A 21,722-nucleotide genomic window follows, 5' to 3' on the forward strand; every position below is an offset into this window, starting at 1 on the left:
TGGTAGATAATTTAGGGAATGTGATATTAGATTCTAACGGTATAAGGAATGAATTCTGGAAATACTACACGAACTTATATGATGTTGACAACAGGGTGGGTATTGATGAAATAGGAGATGAAATAAGAGACTATGTGGGAAATATCCAGCTGGATATGTTGGAAATGGAAGATCAGATTAAGCTGGATTCTGATATAACGTTAGAGGAAGTAACATTAGCATTATTAGAACTCCCATCGTCTAAAGCCGCAGGACCAGATCTCATTCCAATTGAATTTTACAAAACATTTTTCTCTTCTATAAGAGCGGAGTTACTAGATACTCTTCTACAAGCACAGCGGGAAGTGTCAGTCCCAGATTCTTGGGGGGGCACCGAGATTATTGTTATTTTAAAAAAGGGTAAGCCACCCACAGTCCCAGGGTCGTATAGACCAATCGCCCTTATGAATGCGGACGTGAAATTATACTCCAAAATTCTGGCAACAAGGCTGTCCACCGTTATAGAAAAGCTAGTTACATCAGATCAACACGGATTTATCCCAGGGAAAGGCACCACTACACATGTTAGAACAGTGATCACTTGTTTTGATGCCATGGAGGTCGCTGGTGGTCCTTTGGCAGCCTTATTCCTAGACGCCGAGAAGGCTTTCGATAGGGTCGCATGGATATACTTGTGGGAAATAATGAAAGTATATGGTTTTGGCAATAAATTTATAAAGGCAATTCAGGTATTATATAAGGCACCTACAGCCAGAATTAAAATAAACCGAGATTTAACTGCACTTGTACAAATTAAAAGAGGCACTAGGCAAGGTTGTCCCAGCTCTCCCCTCCTTTTTGCACTATATATGGATCCGTATTTGCGTTATCTAAAATCTAACCCGAATATACCCCCTCTTATATCAAATGGAGTAGAGGTTAATGTATTAGCGTATGCGGATGACGTTGCCATAATCACCCCAGACCCATCCAAAGCAATGGAGGAGGTTGAGTTGGAGGCTAGTAAATTTGGCAGAATATCTGGGTACAAATTAAACAGTGCAAAAACACAAATTATTAAAAATTCAATGGTTCAATATAATGATACTCGGGTGGTTCCAGCAGCAATGTATTTAGGAGTGGAGATATCACCTAATTTGGACACAGTGGTATGACGGAATATTTCCCCTTTAATTAAGGACGTAAGCGCAGAACTGGCCAGAATAGATAAGCTTAGGCTTACGTTAGTTGGACGTACAAATGTGATAAAAATGATTATTCTCCCCAAATTCCTTTATTTCTTTCGTACTATTCCTCTTTTGTTTGAAATAATTTGGTTTAATAAGATAGAATCAATGTTAAATAAATTTATATGGTCATACGGGAAGACTAGAAGGGCCTACAAGTTTATGACGTTGCCAAGGGTTAGTGGAGGGTGGGGGGTTCCGGATTTCAGGTTATACTACTGGGCATCTGTACTACAATTCACTCAGGGTTTGCTGGGTGCAGGTAATTTAGATTCGAATGTTAGATCCTTTTCGACAATGGTATATTCTATCATAATGGGGACAGATGCCGCAAACGCTTTTCTAAACCATGCCGACTTTCTCTACTATAAACATACACGCTTTAAAACAATTAAAGCTGCTTATAACATCTGGATAGCAGTAGCAAAGAAATGCGGACTAGGAAGATACAATAGGTATACTAGAATGTATAGGAATAGGACACTACCCCCCTTGATCTTTTCTTATTCTATAATGGCAGACTGGGATATGAAAGGTATTAAAAAAATAGGGGATCTGATGGGGTCGGATGGGAATATCTTACAATTTTCGGATTTGATGGGTAAATATGATATAACAAGAAATAGTTTTTTAAAGTATTTGCAAATCAGGAGTTTTTTGGGTAAGAAAAAAGGTGGAGAATGTGGATTTCGGAAGAGTAATCTTATGGAATCTCTAGCTCAGGGGGGAGAGTGCTCTATACGATTCTTTTATGCTAGCTTAGCAGAATTAAAAAAAGATGATACTGAGAAATTTGGAGACAAATGGGCAGGGAAATTAGGGGTACAAAATCAATGTTTTTTGGATTCATTGGAGTTAGGATGTTCTGTTTTGTGTTCTGCTCCTCTTCAATCGCAGCATTTTAAAACTTTATATCAACTTTATCACACACCGGACCGCATTGCACAGTGGGGGGCGACTACAGGGACAACTTGTTTTCGTTGCAACGCTCCGGCAGCAGACAGTATCCACATTTTCGCACTTTGTCCCCAATTAGATAATCTACGAAAAGGTATTGTAGAATTTATGAGACATACCCTTGGTTTAAATGAGACTCTAACACCAACTGTTATTATGCTAGGGGTTAGGGGGTATAGGGGTGACAATACTGAATTTGTATTCCTAGCGATGGCAGTGTATAGATTATTAATTGCAAGAGCATGGCGGGATCCTATCCCTCCCACAACACAACAATGGATTGCTTTGCTACTGGGGATATTCAACCTTGAAAAAGGTATATATGCCAGGAAGGGTAAAAGAGCAAGGAAATTGGGATTGAAGATATGGAAACCTGTATATTGCTGGAAAGAGAGAGTAAGTGTATGTCTTTGGTTAATAATTTGTAGGGCGTGTTTATGTTCTTCACCTGTATATGCGTTTTGTTCATAGTATTTCATACAGTAATTATTTTTGTTAAATGTTGCATTGTGATCTCTGTTTATACAAATGACAATTGTTGTATGATGTGTGCCAACAAAAATTTTAAATAAATTTAAAAAAAAAAAAAAAAGAAAAGAAAAGTTATGGAATATGAGTGGATCCACAAATTTCCTACCAGCCAGCTTTCCCCCAGGTCTCCTGATAAAAATGGTCCCTCACTGGCGTGGGTTGGTCAAGTACCCACAACAGGCATAGTCCAATACATAAATACCTAAACCACCTGGTTTTGTAAGGGGGTTCACCTGGGTTTTTGGCCCTGGGCTCGGCATCCATCTTGGGAAACTACTTAACCCCCACATTTCTGAAAACAAGACAAGACAAGATGGGGGAGTCCATTGAGTTATGGTTTGCATTGATGCCCCAACATTTTCTTACCCAAAAGTAATTTGTCCATGTTGAGTTTTGGGCCGTTTTCTTTTGCGGGCACTAGGCCTACCCACACAAGTGAGGTACCATTTTTCTCAAACGACTTTGGGGAATGGGAGGTGGGTGGAATTTTGTGGATCCAAGCAAATTCCAGAACTTTCCACCACAAAAATGTGAGGAAAATATGTTTGTTTTTTAAAAAGATTGAGATTTGCTAGGGATTCTGGGTAACAGAACCTGGTGAGAGACAGACAAGTCACCCCATCCTGGATTCCTCTAGGTGTCTAGTTTTCATAAATGTATAGGCTTGCTAGGTTTCCCTAGGTGCCGGCAGAGCTAGGGTTCAAAATCTACAGCTAGGCACTTTGTAAAAAAAGGGTCAGTTTTCACTGTAAAAATAAAGTGTGTCCAAGTTGCGTTTTTGGCTGTTTCCGATCTTGGGCACTAGGCCTACCCAAACAAGTGAGGTACTTAGGGTAACACAGAATTGTAGAGCAACTGTTATTACCTATTGACTTTTGATACATTTCTGCCTTCCAAATGAAAGACCATGTGTAAAAAAAAAGGGAATTTGAAATTGTCCTACAATTCTCATGCTAATATGGGTACTGACAATTTTGGAAATGCGCAAATAGCTACTGTTTCTAAACTCTATATTTTGTTCCAATTTCAGAAATACATAGGTGTCTTTAATCCTGCTTTTTCACTGTAATATGTTCCCAAATGAATTGCTATACAACCTATACATAATAAAAAACCATTGCAAGACGCTGCTCAGTTATTGGCTCTGGGTTTGTCGGGTTCTTGGTGAACCTACAAGTCCTATATATCCCCACAACCAGAAAGTTTAGCGGATGGAACAGTATATTGCGTTCAAACAAATGTCGAAATTAAAAGAAGTTACAGGAGAAAACGTTGGCACCAATCACTGTTTTTTTTAACTCATTTTCCATTTTTCAATTTTCAACTGTTAGTTTCTACAAGGAAACCTTGAAGGATCTACACAAATACCCCTTGCTGAATTCAGAATTGTTTCTAACTTTCTAAAATGTATAGGTTTTCGGGATCCATAATTGCTTTCATTCCCATTTCAACCATTAACTGGAAGAAGTTTGAAAGCAAAAGAAATAGCAAAAATAGGCTATGTCCCAGTAAAATGACAAAACTGTGTAAAAAGTTTTGGTTTTCTGACAAAAGTCTGTCAGTCCCTGAAAACTGGACAATGGTGATTTCAGCCCCACAAACCCTTTGTTGATAGCATTTGCAGGGGAAAAAAACTGACACTTTCTTTTGCTGCATTTTTCTCATGTTTTCCCCCCAAAACAAAATGTTGCTGTATTTTGGCTAATTTCTGGGTCCTCTCTAGGGAAATCCACAAACCCTGGGTACCTATAGAATCCCCATGAAGTTGGAAATAAAAGACAGAGATTTGGCGTGGATACCTTATGGTCAAAAAGCTACAGGGGCCTAAGCGAAAACTACCTAAATAGCCAAAAAAAGGCTTAGCACCAGGGGGAGGGGATGGCCCAGCAGTGAAAGGGTTAATTTATCATTTTGGTTAAGTCAAGTATGATATTTGATTCATAAATTGTAGTTATTATTGTGGGATATTTTTGTTTGCATGTTTAAACATTGTGTTTTTCGTATTTTTTACTTCTACTTATTACTTATTTTAATGATATTTATGTAGTCTATATTGTTGATCTTGATATGTTTGACATTGTCTATGGTTATATATAAGTCACAGAAATTATGTTTTCGATATATATTTTAAATGAGATATTTTTTACAATAATATTTTTTTTCAATAATAGTGATTTTTAAATTAAGTATAGGGTCTCGATATTTTTGTTAAAGATATTAATGTTTCGATAATTCCATAAGTTGATATGTGTATTTTCAATATTATGTCAGTGAGATGTTTGTGCTATTCTCCCTGTGACTATGTTCTTGATAGCAACATTGTATTGCTAGCTTGTGTTGGTATTGATATCCATAAACATTTAATAAAGAATGCTTTAAAAAATGTTGTGAAAAAGATCAGTAGGAACCAAGCTCAACTTATCCTTTTAATGCACATATCTTTAGAGGTTTTACACAATTGTCCTCAGTGGCTGTCAACCATTATAATTGTTTTTCTCATTGCCATTTCTACTGCATGTTGACTTTGTGAATTGCAGGCATTGTCAGTGCAACTTTAATAAACCAACTGACAAATTGGGTGCTTCTACTTTTTTTCTGCAAAAAATTGTGTCACCCTTCCGCATGATGAAGTTAACATTTTTTTCCCTTTTTGATCTCTCTGCTACATCTCCAAAGGAGCATCCTTAGCTTTTATATTGCCTAGGCCAAGGATCACCAGCTTCATTATCAGCTTTTCCTTTGTTCATTGGTTTTAAAAAAGCAGGGCAGTTCAGAAGTAAACCTTGTCCAGATAGAATATTTTATGCATAAAAAAGTGTTATCGTATGGCCAAGAATGAATACCAGCCATTCAGGCTCATTCATCAGAGCTAAGATAGCCAAAACGGAACTGGAGCGGGCACTTCTGTGTTGGACAATATCAAGGCTGCTACATGGATGGATGTCAGCGAAGACATCACTGACTTCATCAGTCCATATGCCCTCACATCCGAAAACTACATCCTACTTGGAGACCTCAACTTCCACCTGGAAAAGAAAAACGACAACAACACCACCACCCTTCTGGACAACCTGGACAATCTCGGTCTCAAACAACTTGTTGACACCCCCACCCATATAGCCGGACATACGCTCGACCCAATCTTCACCTCCAGCAAACACTTCTCCTTCGATCATACCACAGCTCTCCACTGGACAGACCACTGTTGTGTTCACTTCAGCTACAAAACTACCTCAACCCACATTCCCCCACAACCTATCCCCCGGAGAAAATGGAACAAAATCACCACCGACTAACTTCTCACATCGCTCAACTAAAACCCACCCGCCCTATATTCAGACCCAAACCAAGCTGCCATCAAATTCAAACAATGGATCACTCCCAGCACTGACGAATTAGCACCCTTGAAAAACCACCACACCAAACAAAACAAGAAAAAGTCCCCCTGGTTCAACGACGACCTCAAGAAATCCAAAAAGCTATGCCGTACTCTCGAGAAAACATGGAGAAAAAACCCAACCACCGACAACATGAACACCTTCAAGTCAGCCACCCGCAAACACCACCAGCTGATTCGATCCACCAAGAAATCAGCATTCAAGGATCGACTCGACAACAACGCCCATAACAGCAAGGAACTCTTCAACATCGTCAAGGAATTTACCAACCCCACCGCAGCCTCAAACGACATCACTCCCTCCCAAGACCTCTGCGACTCGTTATCCTCCTTCTTCTACAACAAAATTGCCGACATACATAACAGCTTCGAAAACAATTCCAACAAACAATCCTCTCCACCGCCCTCAGAACCTATACCACACTCCAACCACCTCAACGCCTTGAACCCAATCACCACTGAAGACACCATCCGCCTAATGAATTCCATCCACTCTGGATCACCAACCGACCCATGTCCCCACCACATCTACAACAAAGCAGACTCCATCATCGCACCCCATCTCCGTAACATCATCAAAGGCTCCTTCAACTCTGCTACCTTCCCAGAAAGTTGGAAACATGCCGAAGTCAGCGCCCTCCTGAAGAAACCCACAGCAGACCCCTCCGAACTTAAAAACTACCGCCCCATATCCCTCCTCCCATTCCCGGCCAAAGTCATTGAAAAAGCCGTCAATAGCCAGCTCGCCACCTTCCTGGAATCCAACAACTCCCTCGACCCATCACAATCCAGTTTTCGAGCCAAACACAGCACCGAAACGGCCCTCATCGCAGCAACAGACGACATCCGAACACTACTGGACAACGGAGAAACTGTGGCCCTCATTCTACTCGACCTCTCCGCCGCCTTCAAAACTGTCTGTCACAGCACCCTCACACAACGCCTCAGCAACATTGGCATAAAAGGCAAAGCCTTGGACTGGATCATCTCATTCCTCGCCGGAAGAACCCAGAGAGTACGCCTCCCCCCTTTCCAATCAGAGGCCACCGAGGTCATCTGCGGTGTACCACAAGGATCATCACTTAGTCCCACCCTCTTCAACGTCTACATGAGTCCACTTGCCTCCATCGCGCGCCAACACAACCTTAACATCATCTCCTATGCTGACGACACCCAGCTGATCCTTTCCCTCACCAGAGACCCCAACACCGCCAAAACCAATCTCCACGAAGGCATGAAAGAAGTAGCCATATGGATGAAAAACAGCCGCCTGAAACTTAACTCAGACAAAACGGAAGTGCTCATCCTCGGATCTTCCCCCTCAGCCTGGGACGACTCATGGTGGCCTTCGGACCTAGGCTCAGCACCCATACCCACTGACCACGCACGCAACCTAGGCTTCATCCTGGACTCCTCCCTCTCGATGGCCAGACAAGTCAACGCCGTCTCATCCTCCTGCTTCAACGTACTTCGTATGCTCAAAAAAATCTTCCATTGGATCCCCACCGAGACAAGAAAGACTGTCACCCACGCACTGGCTACGAGTCGTCTAGACTACGGAAACACCCTCTACGCTGGAATTACAGCCAAACTACAGAAAAAACTCCAACACATCCAAAACGCATCGGCGAGACTCATTCTGGACATCCCTCGCCATGATCACATTACCGGCCACCTGAAAGACCTCCACTGGCTTCCCGTCAACAAGAGAATAACTTTCCGTCTCCTCACCCACGCACACAAGGCCCTCTACAAACTAGGACCCGAATGCCTCAACACCCGACTATCCTTCTATACACCCAACCGCCAATTAAGATCCTCCAATCAATGCCTCGCCGCAGTCCCGTGTATCCAAAGATCCACCAAGGGAGGTAGATCCTTCTCCTACTTAGCGGCCAAAACCTGGAACTCACTCCCCACCCACATCCGCCTCACACCGAACCACATCTCCTTCAGAAAAGAACTTTAAACCTGGATATTCGATAAATAATGAACCCCCTCCCCAAGCGCCTTGAGACCATCTGGATGAGTAGCGCGCTATACAAATTCTTGAACTTGAACTTGAACTTGTGCACAAGTCTGCCAGGCCTTCCTATCGTATTTGTTCAGGTCTATAGAGAGGGCAAATTTGCTTGCTTAGTTAATTTTTATAGTGTAATGTAACAAATATTTATAATATATATTTCATTTTTTTATATGTTATAATATTATTTAATATATTATTTATAATTTGTATATACATTTTTGGAACATTGTTGTACATGAGTAATATTTTCAACAGTTTTAAATATTTTAATATACATTTTTATAACATTTCTGATATTTTTCTCATTGATTCCTATAATAGTCTTTTTAAAATTGTTTTATTAGGCAGCCATTTTTTTCTACCACTAACTAAATTTAGTAGTAAATTGCTGTCATTTTTGGGTGGTTCATGGATGAAAGAAGTCATGGTTGGGTGCTGCTCCTCTTCGGTAAAGGCTGTTTTTAAGGTATTTCTGAGGTGGGGGTAGTATAGTTGTGTATAGGATTAACTGTGGGCGGGAAACTCCGCAACGCCGGTGGAGTATTCCCCACTTTGTGCTCCGCTTGAAACACGAAGTTTGACAGAAAACAGCCCTCTGCCGGTGGAGCAGAGTTTACCTGCACCCACTAAACAAGTCTCCCAACTTGGCACTCAGCTAAAACAACATGAATGACCTGTAACCAAGCCAGCCACATCCCACGTTGTGGGTTGTCATGGTTAGTCAGATAAAGCACAGAGAAGGCGGAGGAATGAGCCTTCAGTAACTCGAACAAGGAGCTGAGGGGAGGCAGGCTGCACCCTTCCCCCCAAAAAACCTGTTGCTGTTCGGCACATAACGTAAAACCAAAGGAAATTCAGGCACATGCACACCATCAGTCGCTGCTGCATCATTCTGCACACACCCTGCCCCTCGCGAGCTGTGTATGGCTGTTAAGAAATCTACAGGAAGGCAGCTTCACTTTTAGATAATCTTGGATGTGAGTTTATAAAACAAGCAAAAAAAGTGACTCACATCCGTTGCGGCCCCAGGCACAGGCAAGGATTCGAATCAGGTCTAACTCCGGGTGGACTCCAGTGCAGCAGGAGAAAGCACTTCCAGCTTCCCCCGTTTCACTCACAAGCGAGTAGCCGACATGTCATCTGATAATGATTGCAGCATAGTCACACACAACAGAGCAGATAAAGATGTGTATGTCTGGTGTAAGAGAAAAAAGGGTTGGTAAGATTTGGCCATACTTTGCTGGAGTGCAGTGCAACAGCAGCTCTGTAGCCTAAATCCACTGTTGGTAAAATGAAATACTAAATACACATTTGCAGAAAATGCAAGCATCTTTAGCCGATTTAAGCTACTGAGGTGCTTGTATTTTATTTGAAGAATTATTTTGATATTGGATACTATAATATTCCCTGCCCACTGCTAATCTTGTCCCATAATGCTTTGCAGGGCTTTTGGTTGGGATTGTTTTTTTGCCAATAACTGTGCTTGGGGTGGTCCTAAGAGGATAGGTAGATCCAGTGAGCTTACCAGGTTGGACACTGATAGCAAGTAAGACCTATTAGGTGTTATGTTGTCGAGGTTCTGGCATCTTATAGATGGACATACATTCTCATCTTTGTCAGGGTTTACATTTCTTGTTCAACATCTTGAGTGCCCCGTTGTATCTTATTAGTTGTATATGAGGAAGGATGTACCAAAGACTGTTATATCTCCTTTAACTATCTCAAAAAAATTATGTGAGATAACCACAGGTGATATACACTTCGCCAACTGAGCAGTTTTTTAAGTTAGCTACTGAAATTTGTTCCATCTAAGGAGAAATAATAGGAATCATCAGTATCAGGATCAGTTTCGAGATATAGCATGTGTGTAACAGTGAGCTTTAGATATAACAGCTTTCTAGGCCTCATTAACAATGTGCAAAAAATCTTTGGTTATTTATAGATCTTGGTGTTCTAAAATGACACATGAATTTAGCAAAGCTGATTAGACACTTTTCACTGTCAAAGAAGGAAAGAGTTAGGAGATTCAATAGGTAGCATGATTAAAGAGTATTCTTGGTTACAAAAATGATTGAGATGTAAATAGGAGGCCTACACTGGCCACAGGTGCAAATTAGGTTCATAAGTGCACTTTAGATGCCTTTTTTCTTATACTTCTGATGAATTAGAGGAAGGTTTGAAGTGTACTCAGTACGGCAGATGCATTTAGCATGGGCTGTTGTCAATTATTCACACATTCTGGACCTTATTACGATGAAGTTAGGAAAGCCTCTGACCACAGGTCGAAAGATTTCAGATCCTAATTTCAATGTAGGCAGTCAGAATTGAAACCAGCTGGCATACAATGGGCTGAAAGAGCCTGTCGGCCAGTCAGAACGCCACATGTTCCCAATGTGATGGTGTTCACGCCGTCGGGATGACGATGCTCGGTTCCCGACAGGCTTCCTATTCTGGGATTTCTGACATGGAAAGCCTGACAGAAAGCAAGATTGGGGTCCCCTATCACAGCCCCCTTCTCCTAGCTGTTTCCGGTTAGGGGCAAGGGGGTACCCTTGATGCCTTCCTGTTGATCCCTGCGCGGTGTGGCAGGTTCATTGAGGTGCCTGCCACGCGATGCAGGTATGAACACAATCTCCCATTTTTCTATTGGAGCTTGTGCCAAAGCAGGTGTTTGGCTATAGCACAAGCTCTATTGGAGAAATGGGAGTATATGACCGCACCATGAATAGCAGTGTTGGGACGGCCAACCAGAGGTCGGTCAATCTTGAGACCGTGACAGCGTTGGTCAGAGGCAACTCCGACCAACATTGTAATCGAGCCCTCTGTGTCTCCTGGTAATATGTGACTTACCATATAGGTAATCAAGAGGTGGAATGGACACTTGTTACTGCTAGACCTTTTGGTTAGCATGGAACATCCTCATAACCGCAATGTTGTTCGAATGCGGTATATTACTGTACTCCGCCCCACATTAGCGTTATGGCATTTATCATTGGATGTCCAATTACGTGCTGTATGCCAGCCTCATCCAGAGGCAACCTCAGATTCTGGCAGCAGTGTCCAGAGAAATAGTGTTAAAAAGTGAGGAAAAATGGTTAAAAAACAAAACTTAACCTGAGAAGAATTTAATGGAAAAGGTTAAGATTGCCCTTAAAAATGGTGGGTATAGGTATGAGAACAAGTTATTGGATCTCACTATACTACTTTGTAAATAGAGTCGACATGTTTCAGCACCCTAGTGCCCAGCCGGGTCTGTGGATCCTTCGTCAGGACAAACACACATAGATTACTTACACTACTTGTGTAGTAATTGGCAGTGTCACAATGCGAACACTGGGATAATTGCCCTCAAATCTGTAGGGAAAGAAAAAACGAGGAGACAAGCAAGTATTTACAGGAACGCTTGTACACATGTATAACAGCACATCTTTATGGAATACATAGAAAATTCTTTATATAAAAATGTAGCTTACATTATAGCTAGTGATTCAGAGAAATGGTTTTATACGGAGGGCGTCTTGAATTGCCTGTGCCTACTGCAAGGTTTTAACAGAAACTCAGCAAAGTTTTCATGTGATTAAGTGAGTTTGTCAATGTACACTCATGTTCTGAACTCGTTGACAAAGATCAGTTATTTTATGGGCAAGAGTTGTGCTAATTTGCTATCACAGGTATTGCTTGCGGAAACTCTCATTAACCACTAGTTAGGTATGCACCATAGTTGTTACAAATCGCATGCGTTTAATGTTATTCCATAAATATGAAGGTATCTTCGGAAAAATTAGCGATAGACTCATTTAGATGGATTTAAATAACTAGGGCGAGAGGTAAACTTAAGCGGATTACGCGTTTGTGCAGAGACGTCGAGGAAAGGAGGCATAAATATTTAATGTTATTCTACATACCTTAGTAGAGGGTACGTGATTCCTCAACGGGGGTGAATTATCTCGTTATGGATTAGAGCTGGAAGAAGTGGCAACATTTAAAGTTTAGTTGCTCAGTGCAGAACCTTGTTCTGAAAAGCGTGACCGATTAAACAAGGGAGAACGCCAAACTTACCCGCGTGTGTAGGTAGACCGCTGCTTGTGCTGACTCTGCCCCCGGATACCAAGAAGGACGTATTCCTATTCGTTTATATCCCTCACAGGAATAACGGTAGAAAAAGGACTAGGGAGGAGTTGTGTTTACTCTCACTAAACTTTATTGGTAGATAGCGTGCAGGGGGACAGAGACATTAACATTATATTTAGCAGCGCTATGTGCTACGTGTTGGTGTATTAAGCTAATGCTAGTTTATTACGGTGGTAAACACGAAATGAGGCTAGTTGTTAGACTTCAAGTTTGAATAAGCAATATTGGTCAGGCGTCTATTTAGCTCATTTGCAGGTCTATGATGTTGCACTATATTGTAAGACGTTTTTGCAGTAAGTTTTTTGATAGTAGCTAGTAATACCCAGATTGGACCTTTTATTTTAATTTTAGAGCTGGAATGGTTTTTCAAGTGAATTGGTGCCAAGGTATGTTATCATTTAAGCCCGTCAGATGTGTGTTAAGACGGTTCACCCATCTCTGTTCTTTTTCGAACAGTCTCTTCTCCGCATTGTTTGTTTTATCTGTCAGCATTTCAAGAATTGTCCAGCGTAGTTCTTCACAGTCATGGTTTGCTTCAATGAAGTGGGAACACAATTTTGTGGTGTTCTTTTTTAATCTGATGTTACTTTTGTGTTCTCCAATTCGCGTTTTCACCTTGCGACATGTCATTCCTATGTATCGCTTAGCACATGGACACCAAATCATACATATTACGTGGGTGGAATTGCAATTTGTGTGGTATTTTTGGGTCCATGTGAGAGTGTCAGTGAGTTTTAGGGTCTTAGTGGTAGTAGTTAGTTTACACACTAGGCATGTGCCGCATGGATAGTGACCGGTTACTGACATCAGGTTTGTGTCTCTCACTAGTGTAGATTGTTTGCCTACACGTGGACGTGTGCGGATTAAGACATCTTTCAGATATTGGCGAACCTGGGTTTAGGCCAGTTGAACTTCCCTGTGGTGATTATCTGCCAGTTCTTTCTTATCAGTTTTTGAACCTCATAAGTTGCGGGGCAATAGGTTGTTACACAGGTAACCAGATCAGGAATAGGTTCTTTTGGGTATTGTTGTAGGAGACATTCCCTTGGTTGGTGTTTTGCACGTTTCTTACATTTCGCAATATTAGATTGCGTGTAGTCTCTTGCTTCAAGTTTCTTACTGAGTATTTGAGCTTGATGGTTGTAATTGCTCGTTTTGCTGCAGTTTCTTTTCAGCCTTAAGAACTGACTATAAGGGAGATTATCTCTTAAAGGCTTCGGATGGTAGCTTTTATATGAGAGTAAACTGTTCTTCGCAGTGGGTTTTGTGTAGGTTTTTGTTTCAATTTTCTCATTTTCAATGAAGATGGTCAGATCCAAGAAGTCTAGTTTTTTCTTATCTGAGGTGGAAGTGAACTTGAGCCACTTGTCACGACCATTAAGCCATTCCATGAACAGTCGTAGGTCTTTCTCTGTATTCCAGATTACTATAATGTCATCAATGTATTGTTTCTAGTATAAAATACTGGAAACAAAAGGGTTGTTCTCATTGAATACAAAGATGTTCTCAAAATTGCTGACATACAATCCCGCTACTGAGGGGGCAAAAGCACTGCCCATGGAAGTACCATGGCATTGTAAATACAGTTCCCCATTGTACTCAAAAAAGTTCTCTTGTAAGGCCAGGCGACAGCACTCTAGTACAAAGTGTCTGGGCGTATTGTGTTTCCATTCCCCCATGTATAGTAGATCTTCCAACATCTGGAGTGTATCTTCCTGTGGTAAACTTGTATATAAAGATTCGACATCCAGCCCTACAAGTAACATGGTGTTGGAGTCAAATGCTCTGTCTGCAATTTGGACAAGTAGATCTCGAGTGTCTTTTAGATATGTCTGTGTCTTCTGCACTAGAGGCTTTAAATATTCGTCTGCAAACTTGGATAATGGCTCCAAAATCGAGCCTATTCCCGAAACAATCGTTGATAACTTAATATGTGATTTACCATCACTTCATTAGCATTCCTTATGATTATTCATTTCTTCCTTCCCAACCTCTGATGAAGAACGTAGCACAAGATTGTTAGCAGCTATTCCATATCTAGCTAGATAAGCAAACTTTGTGGGCATTGAATCTTGATACGATACCTCTGCATTGACACTTAATAAGTTTAATTTAAGTCCTGGTGCACCTTCTCTAATACCTTGAGGTTTAACCAGGAAATACTCCAACATGGAGTCAAGTCAAGTAAAGTCAAGGAATTTATATAGCGCGCTACATACCCAGAGGGTCTCAAGGCACTTGAAGAAGGGTGAGGAATTACTTGTCGAATATCCAGGTTTTAAGTTTCTTTCTGAATGCTAGGTTGTTCTGAGTGAGGCGAAGGTGAATGGGAAGTGTGTTCCAGGTTTTAGCCGCCAGGTAGGAGAAGGATCTTCCTCCCATGGTGGTTTTGCTGATGCGAGGTAAAGCAGCAAGGGCTTGATTGGAAGAGCGTAGCTGGCGGGGGGGAGGGTGTAGAAGGAAAGTCGTGTGTTGAGGCATTCGGGTCCAAGTTTGTAAAGTGCTTTATGTGCATGGGTTAGGAGGCGGAATGTAATCCTCTTATTGACGGGGAGCCAGTGAAGGTCTTTCAGGTGTCCAGAGATGTGGTCTTTACGCGGGATGTTTAGTATGAGTCTGGGTGATGCGTTCTGGATGCGTTGGAGTTTTTTCTGAAGTTTTGCGGTTGTACGGGCATATAGGGTGTTTCCGTAGTCCAGACGGCTTGTAACCAGTGCGTGGGTGACCGTTTTTCTAGTTTCGGTGGGGATCCAGCGAAATGTTTTTTTGAGCATGCGAAGAATGTTGAAGCAAGACGAAGAAACGGCGTTGACTTGTCTGGTCATCGAGAGTGAGGAGTCCAGGATGACGCCCAGGTTCCGTGCGTGGTTCGTCGGGATGGGTGCCTTTCCAAGGGCCTCTGGCCACCAAGAGTCGTCCCAGGCGGAGGGGGAGGTACCTAAGATAAGGACTTCAGTTTTGTCTGAATTCAGCTTCAGACGGCTGTGCTTCATCCATTCGGCTACTTCTTTCATTCCTTCATGTAGGTTGGTTTTGGCGGTGTTAGGGTCTTTGGTGAGTGAGAGGATCAGTTGAGTGTCATCAGCGTAGGAGATGATGTTGAGGTTGTGTTGGCGTGCGATGGCTGCGAGGGGGCTCATGTATACGTTGAAGAGGGTGGGGCTGAGTGAAGATCCTTGTGGCATGCCGCAGATGACTTCAGTGGCTTCTGACTTGAATGGTGGGAGGCGGACTCTCTGAGTTCTTCCGGCAAGGAACGAGGTGATCCATTCCAGTGCTTTTCCTTGGATTCCGATGTTACTGAGGCGTTGTAACAGGGTGCTATGGCAGACTGTGTCGAAGGCTGCGGAGAGGTCGAGGATGATGAGGGCGACTGTGTCTCCATTGTCCAGTAGAGTTCGAATGTCGTCTGTTGCAGCGATGAGTGCAGTCTCAGTGCTGTGTTTGGCTCGGAAGCCGGACTGTGAGGGGTCGAGGGATTTGTTGGTTTCGAGGAAGGCGGCGAGCTGGTTGTTGACAGCTTTCTCGATGACTTTGGCCGGGAATGGAAGGAGCGAGATGGGGCGGTAGTTTTTGAGTTCGGTGGGGTCAGCTGTAGGTTTTTTCAGAAGGGCGCTGAGTTCGGCGTGTTTCCAGCTTTCCGGGACGGTGGCGGAGTTGAGGGAGCAGTTGATGACGTCTCGGAGGTGTGGTGCTATGATGGAATCTGCTTTGTTGAAGATGTGGTGAGGGCATCCTGAGTGGATGGAGTTCATCAGGCGGATGGTGTCCTCAGTGGAGATTGGGTTCCAGTCATTAAGGATGTTCAAGGGGGGTGAAGGTACGGCAGAAGGTTGGGTGGGTTGGTCTCCAGGTTGGTTGTCAAAGCTGTTGTGGATGTCTGCGATTTTGTCGTGGAAGAACAAAGCTAGGGAGTCGCAAAGGGTTTGAGAGGGAGTGATGTCGTTGGAGTTGGCAGTGGGGTTGGTGAACTCTTTGACGATGTTGAATAGTTTCTTGCTGTTGTGGGCGTTGTTGTCAAGTCGGTCTTTGAAAGCGGCTTTCTTGGCAGTTCGGATCAGTTGGTGGTGTATGCGGGTGGCGTTTTTGAAGGCGTCCCTGGTGCAGGTGTTTGGGTCTTTTTTCCAGGCCTTCTCAAGGGAGCAACAGAGTTTCTTGGATTTCTTAAGATCATCGTTGAACCAGGAGGCGTTTTTGCTGCCTAGTTTGATTTGGCGTTTTTTCAATGGTGCTAGGAGGTCGGCGCTGTTGGTTAGCCATTGAGTGAGGTTAATGGCTGCTTGGTTGGGGTTCGAGGAGTGGGCGGGGGGGTTTTGAAGAAGCGATGAGGAGATCTGGTTGATGGTGATTTTGTTCCAGTTTCTTCGCAGAGTAGGTTGAGGATGGTTGTGGGTTGTGGTCTTTTTGTAGACAAAGTGAACGCAGCTGTGGTCCGTCCAATGGAGAACTGTGGTGTGACTGAAGGAGATATGTTTGCTGGAGGTGAAGATGGGGTCGAGAGTGATACCTGCGTAGTGAGTGGGGGTATTGACAAGTTGTTTGAGTCCGAGGTTGGAGAGATTGTCCAGAAGGGTGGTGGCGTTGCTGTCGTTGCTCTTTTCCAGGTGAAAATTGAGGTCTCCCAATAGAAGGTAGTCCTCGGAGGGGAGGGCGTGTGGGGTGATAAAGTCAGTGATGTCTTCACTGAATTGTGTCCGGGGTCCTGGTGGCCTGTAGAGGAGGGTGCCTCTGAGTGTGGTATTGGGGTCGGTGTGGATCTGGAAGTGAAGGTGCTCGGCGTTAGCGAGGTTGACGTCTGAGCTGGTTGAGATGCGGATGGAATTCTTGTGGACGATAGCGATGTCTCCTCCTGTATGGTAGGTGCGGTCTTTTCGGATGATCTTGTAGCCTTCCGGGATGGCAATGGTGATGTCTGGGGCTGAGAAAGCGTTCATCCATGTTTCTGTTAGGAAGGCGACGTCCGGGGAGATGGTGTCTAGAAGATTCCAAAGGTCGATGGCGTGTCTGTGGACCGAGCGGGTGTTGAGCAGGATGCATTTTAGGTAGTTGGTGTCAGAAATCTGCTTGGTGTTCGTAGATGAAGAGTTGGTCTTAGTGCCGTCATACTTGCAGGAGTTACATGTGAAGGGTCCATGGGTGTGTCCAGGAGCGGCTTGGATGCAGTTGGGGAGTCGGCCGGGGTTTAGGGCTAAGAGGGTGGAGGCGTTGTATGTAATGCGGGTGGGGTGGGTGGTGCGGGGGCCAGGGGGTCTGGTGCTGGGCGCGGGCCAGGCGCGGACAGGCGTAGACGGGCTTACCTTTGGCGCACCTTCGGCGCGGCCGTAGCGCGTGGACGCTGCGTGTTGGGACATCTGCCTTAAATGGAGAGTGGAGGGGGGCGGAGCAAGGGAGGGTCAGCTGGGAGGCGGGATCTAGGTGCAGGGAGGGTCTGCAAGGGGTCACAACAAAATGGCTGAACAATAACCAGTCAACAAATACTCAGACACCAAGAGCTTAATTTACGCACACAATGTAAATTTTAAAGCTATTGCAGTGGCACTAAAGCGCACAGGTCACGAGCGCTGCGCAAGGTCAGTTTCAATACTAGTGCCAGAAGTACGACACGAGCGCTGCCCACAATCAATTACGATAATAGTGCCAGTAGTACGACACAAGCGCTGCCCACAAACAATTTCAATTCTAGCGCTGCACAGAAAGCTTTCCAAGAGAGAAGCAGTAACGCATACGATACCACCAGGAGGGGGAGGTGAGGGGAGCGACCGTTTCTGCGAGGAGCAGGACGGACACAGCTCTTCACGAGGGTGAGCACAGGCTATACCTCTGTGGGTGGAAGGGTCAGCTGGGAGGCGGGATCTAGGTGCAGGGAGGGTCTGCAAGGGGTCACAACAAAATGGCTGAACAATAAGCAGTCAACAAATGCTCAGACACCAAGAGCTTAATTTACGCACACAATGTAAATTTTAAAGCTATTGCAGTGGCACTAAAGCGCACAGGTCACGAGCGCTGCGCAAGGTCAGTTTCAATACTAGTGCCAGAAGTACGACACGAGCGCTGCCCACAATCAATTACGATAATAGTGCCAGTAGTACGACACAAGCGCTGCCCACAAACAATTTCAATTCTAGCGCTGCACAGAAAGCTTTCCAAGAGAGAAGCAGTAACGCATACGATACCACCAGGAGGGGGAGGAGAGGGGAGCGACCGTTTCTGCGAGGAGCAGGACGGACACAGCTCTTCACGAGGGTGAGCACAGGCTATACCTCTGTAGGTGGGAGGGTCAGCTGGGAGGCGGGATCTAGGTGCAGGGAGGGTCTGCAAGGGGTCACAACAAAATGGCTGAACAATAAGCAGTCAGCAAATACTCAGACACCAAGTGACCATTCGCATCCCACTGGCTTACCATTACTTACTGGTTAAAAGTTATGAATGAAACCACACTCACATTTGACGTTGACAGAAATTGCAGTGGAGGAGGCGCTGCCCATCACATTGTGGGCCACGCAGTGGTAGTCCCCGGCATCATCCATGGCTGCCCTCTCAATCTTCAGTGCTTTACCTTCCTGTTTCTCAATCACTTTGTTATTCCTATACCAGGTAAAATGTGTCTCTCTTGGGTTACTGCTCATCACCACACATGACAGTTCCATTAGATGTCCTTCTTCCGGGTCCTCGGCTAGAACAGCATGTACACCTTTGGGAGAATCTGTAGTAAAAGAGCACAGTTTTGATGTCTGAAACTGCTTAACAATTTTAAAAGATTGACTGTATTGTACCAATAGTACTAGTGCAATCATATTTCTGCACATCCCCTGAAGGTATATAATTTTCAACAGGCCATTGATCTGGGGGCCTATTTGTGGTGGGGGCTGCCGTTGAACGGGCTTGGTAGAGAAAGGAATTGGTGGGGGTGTTTGGGGGGATTAAAATTTAAAAAAAGCAAATGGCCTTTGATGGAGCAAGGTGATGGAGCAAGGTTTCATACCTACAGAAACTTGCTTGTATTCAGCCCTCTCGAAATAATCTATAACTAATTATTCAACATATTTTGTTTACTAATATTTACATTACACAACATATTTAGTATCTAGGGGAAGCTTTTTTATGTGCTTTTACTAACAGTAACCTGAGTGTCCTAAAATGGCTGCTGAAAACTCTGAAACCTTTCTGCACATGCGCCTGCCACATCTACGTGGTATGACATATCTGTGCTTTGGTGGGAATTTCTTGCTACTGCGCACTAGTGCCAAGATGGCCACTTCATGTCTCATGCACTAATGCACCTGCTATTGCTTCAACTAAACTTTGTCCGTTCTGCTTAACTGTTAATGCTATAGTATAAATAAAGTAATAGGGTTAGAGTAGAGATAAGTGGAATACCCTGCATTCATTTATTTTTGTATTCTAATATGTTTTTTCTTTTACTTTGTTTTTAGCTCGTATTTGGGCCTAAGAGTGACACAAACTCCATATTGAAAAGGATGTGCCTGCGCAAATGATCCCACAAAACCCTGAAGTCACTGACATTGAATGACTGCCAACACTCATCTTATCCACTGTTATGTATTATTTTAGGACCCTATTGTAATTTTTCTGATTCATGCCCTTATATAGGTATAATTCACCATATCCTTATATAGGCATAGAAATCATAACCATATTTAGGCATAGCTCATGTAGTCCAAATACCGCAGGGCTACTTCCACTAGTTCTGAAAATCCACAACGATTTCTTGGAAAACTCAGCTTCAGAAGCTAGAGACTTCCCCTTGCTTGAATTTTTATTTGTCCAAGAACTCATGGAGTTTTCAAAGAACTGATGTTATTATGTCCAACTGTACGTCAAACTCGGGACCTTCAAGGTATAAATATGCCCACACTCGTCCAAACAAACACACAGTGGTTTGGAGCAGTTCGACTATCTACTTGCCCAACGCGCCCTGCTACAGCAAGTACCGAAGGAAGTTGACCCTTCAGCAGACGCACTGGGAGTGACGCTGTCTTTTCTCCTGCCGAGAAATCCAGCTCCAGTGTTTCCAAGCTACCCTTGTGGGTTGTTGGGAAATCGAGTCCCAAGACTGACCTTCTTCATTCTAAACTAAGGTACGGAGCTGATTAGACCCTAGGAGAAATCTTGGACAGATTATTGGCAAAAGAATACTACATTTATGCTACACCTCACTTACTTCTTCCTTCGTACTAAGCTTAGGTTGGGTACACCGAGGGTAGGCATATTTTAGAAGCACCAGTTGAGTACTTTTATCCTCTGTTATTATGTATGTATGTATCTATGGTTTAGGAACCATACAATGCTCTTACAGTATTTTATTATACTATTTCTACTGTATGCATTATATTTTACAACCAGTTTTACGATTGTAGCAGTTCATTTCTTATGCATGAGAAAGAAGACTGTTCAATAAATCCTTTTATTGAAAACGCCGGCCTATCTATTTCTCTGCACCTCTGGTGAAACGAAGCATGCACGATTGACTGAGTGAAATATCTATCTTTTGTTTCCACGACTCTGATGATCAGTTTTATCTTGGGAAAACAAAGTTGTCATGTTTATGCAGTTGTCAGAAACTAATCCCTTCTTGTTTATTCAAGAAAGTTTCTAGTGACCTCTGAGCTAGTTGGCACTCACAATTAAGTCTAGTATATTCGATAGAGACCTAGTCAACCTCAGTCCTACGTCTAATCTATAGGATATATTATTCCAATGTGCAAAGCCTATTGGGAATATAAGAACTACACTACACCACTATGTTCCTGGGAAACTGTCCATTTGATCTCAGCAGAGGAAGAAATATGAACTGTAACAAATACAATGTTTACCAATTGCAACAAATATTGCTGGGCGGAATAAAAGTGCATGGGAAAAAAATTATGGGCGGGAACTTGATCAATATAATTCATTGAGAAATTACCTCATCTTTGTATGGTGTGATGACCTCTCCTCGTCTTTCTGACCAATCACTGAAGGGGAACACATAGATTTTCAACATTTAGGGATGGTACATTGACGTGGAAATGGTATAACTACGGTAGGCTTAGTTAGAGAAATTGTCCGGCTTGTCCGATTATCTGACCTGTCACTGACCCAACGCATGCTATAGGAGATCGAGAGCAGAGGTGCTGGTGGAGCACTCTGTCAGAAGAATCAAGAGTTTGCTGAGGGAGAATTATCGATTACCAAATCGGGGTATCAGAATTTGGCATAGAGAGAGGGGTGTGACACTCACGTTACCTGTCCTGATCTGCTCCTGTCCTGTCCTGTTGACACCTGATTAGTCAGGAGTCCTATCTTTGTCCCAGTCCTCGCACCATTCTAGGTAAATATAATTCATGTGGTATGTCCTTGTGCTATTTCCCTTTTTCACCCTTCCCAGGTACCAATGTCTAAAGGTGTTACTGTGATTTCTTGCAAACTTTATGTCCTATTAATAATTTTTCTT

General features: G+C 43.3%; 1 protein-coding gene across 2 annotated transcripts in view; it reads right to left on the reverse strand.

Moving 5' to 3' along the window:
• LOC147701199 (B-cell receptor CD22-like) overlaps nucleotides 1-21,722 on the reverse strand; it is a 281,864-nt gene that overhangs the window by 124,232 nt on the left and 135,910 nt on the right. For both annotated transcript variants that reach the window (XM_086929945.1, XM_086929944.1), the window contains exon 5: nucleotides 18,711-18,971. In XM_086929945.1, the coding sequence (XP_086786071.1) occupies nucleotides 18,711-18,971 (261 nt within the window). The remainder of the gene's footprint in view (nucleotides 1-18,710; nucleotides 18,972-21,722) is intronic.

This window comes from Lissotriton vulgaris, chromosome 7, assembly GCF_964263255.1.
Source record: "Lissotriton vulgaris chromosome 7, aLisVul1.2, whole genome shotgun sequence".
NCBI classification, from domain to species: domain Eukaryota; kingdom Metazoa; phylum Chordata; class Amphibia; order Caudata; family Salamandridae; genus Lissotriton; species Lissotriton vulgaris.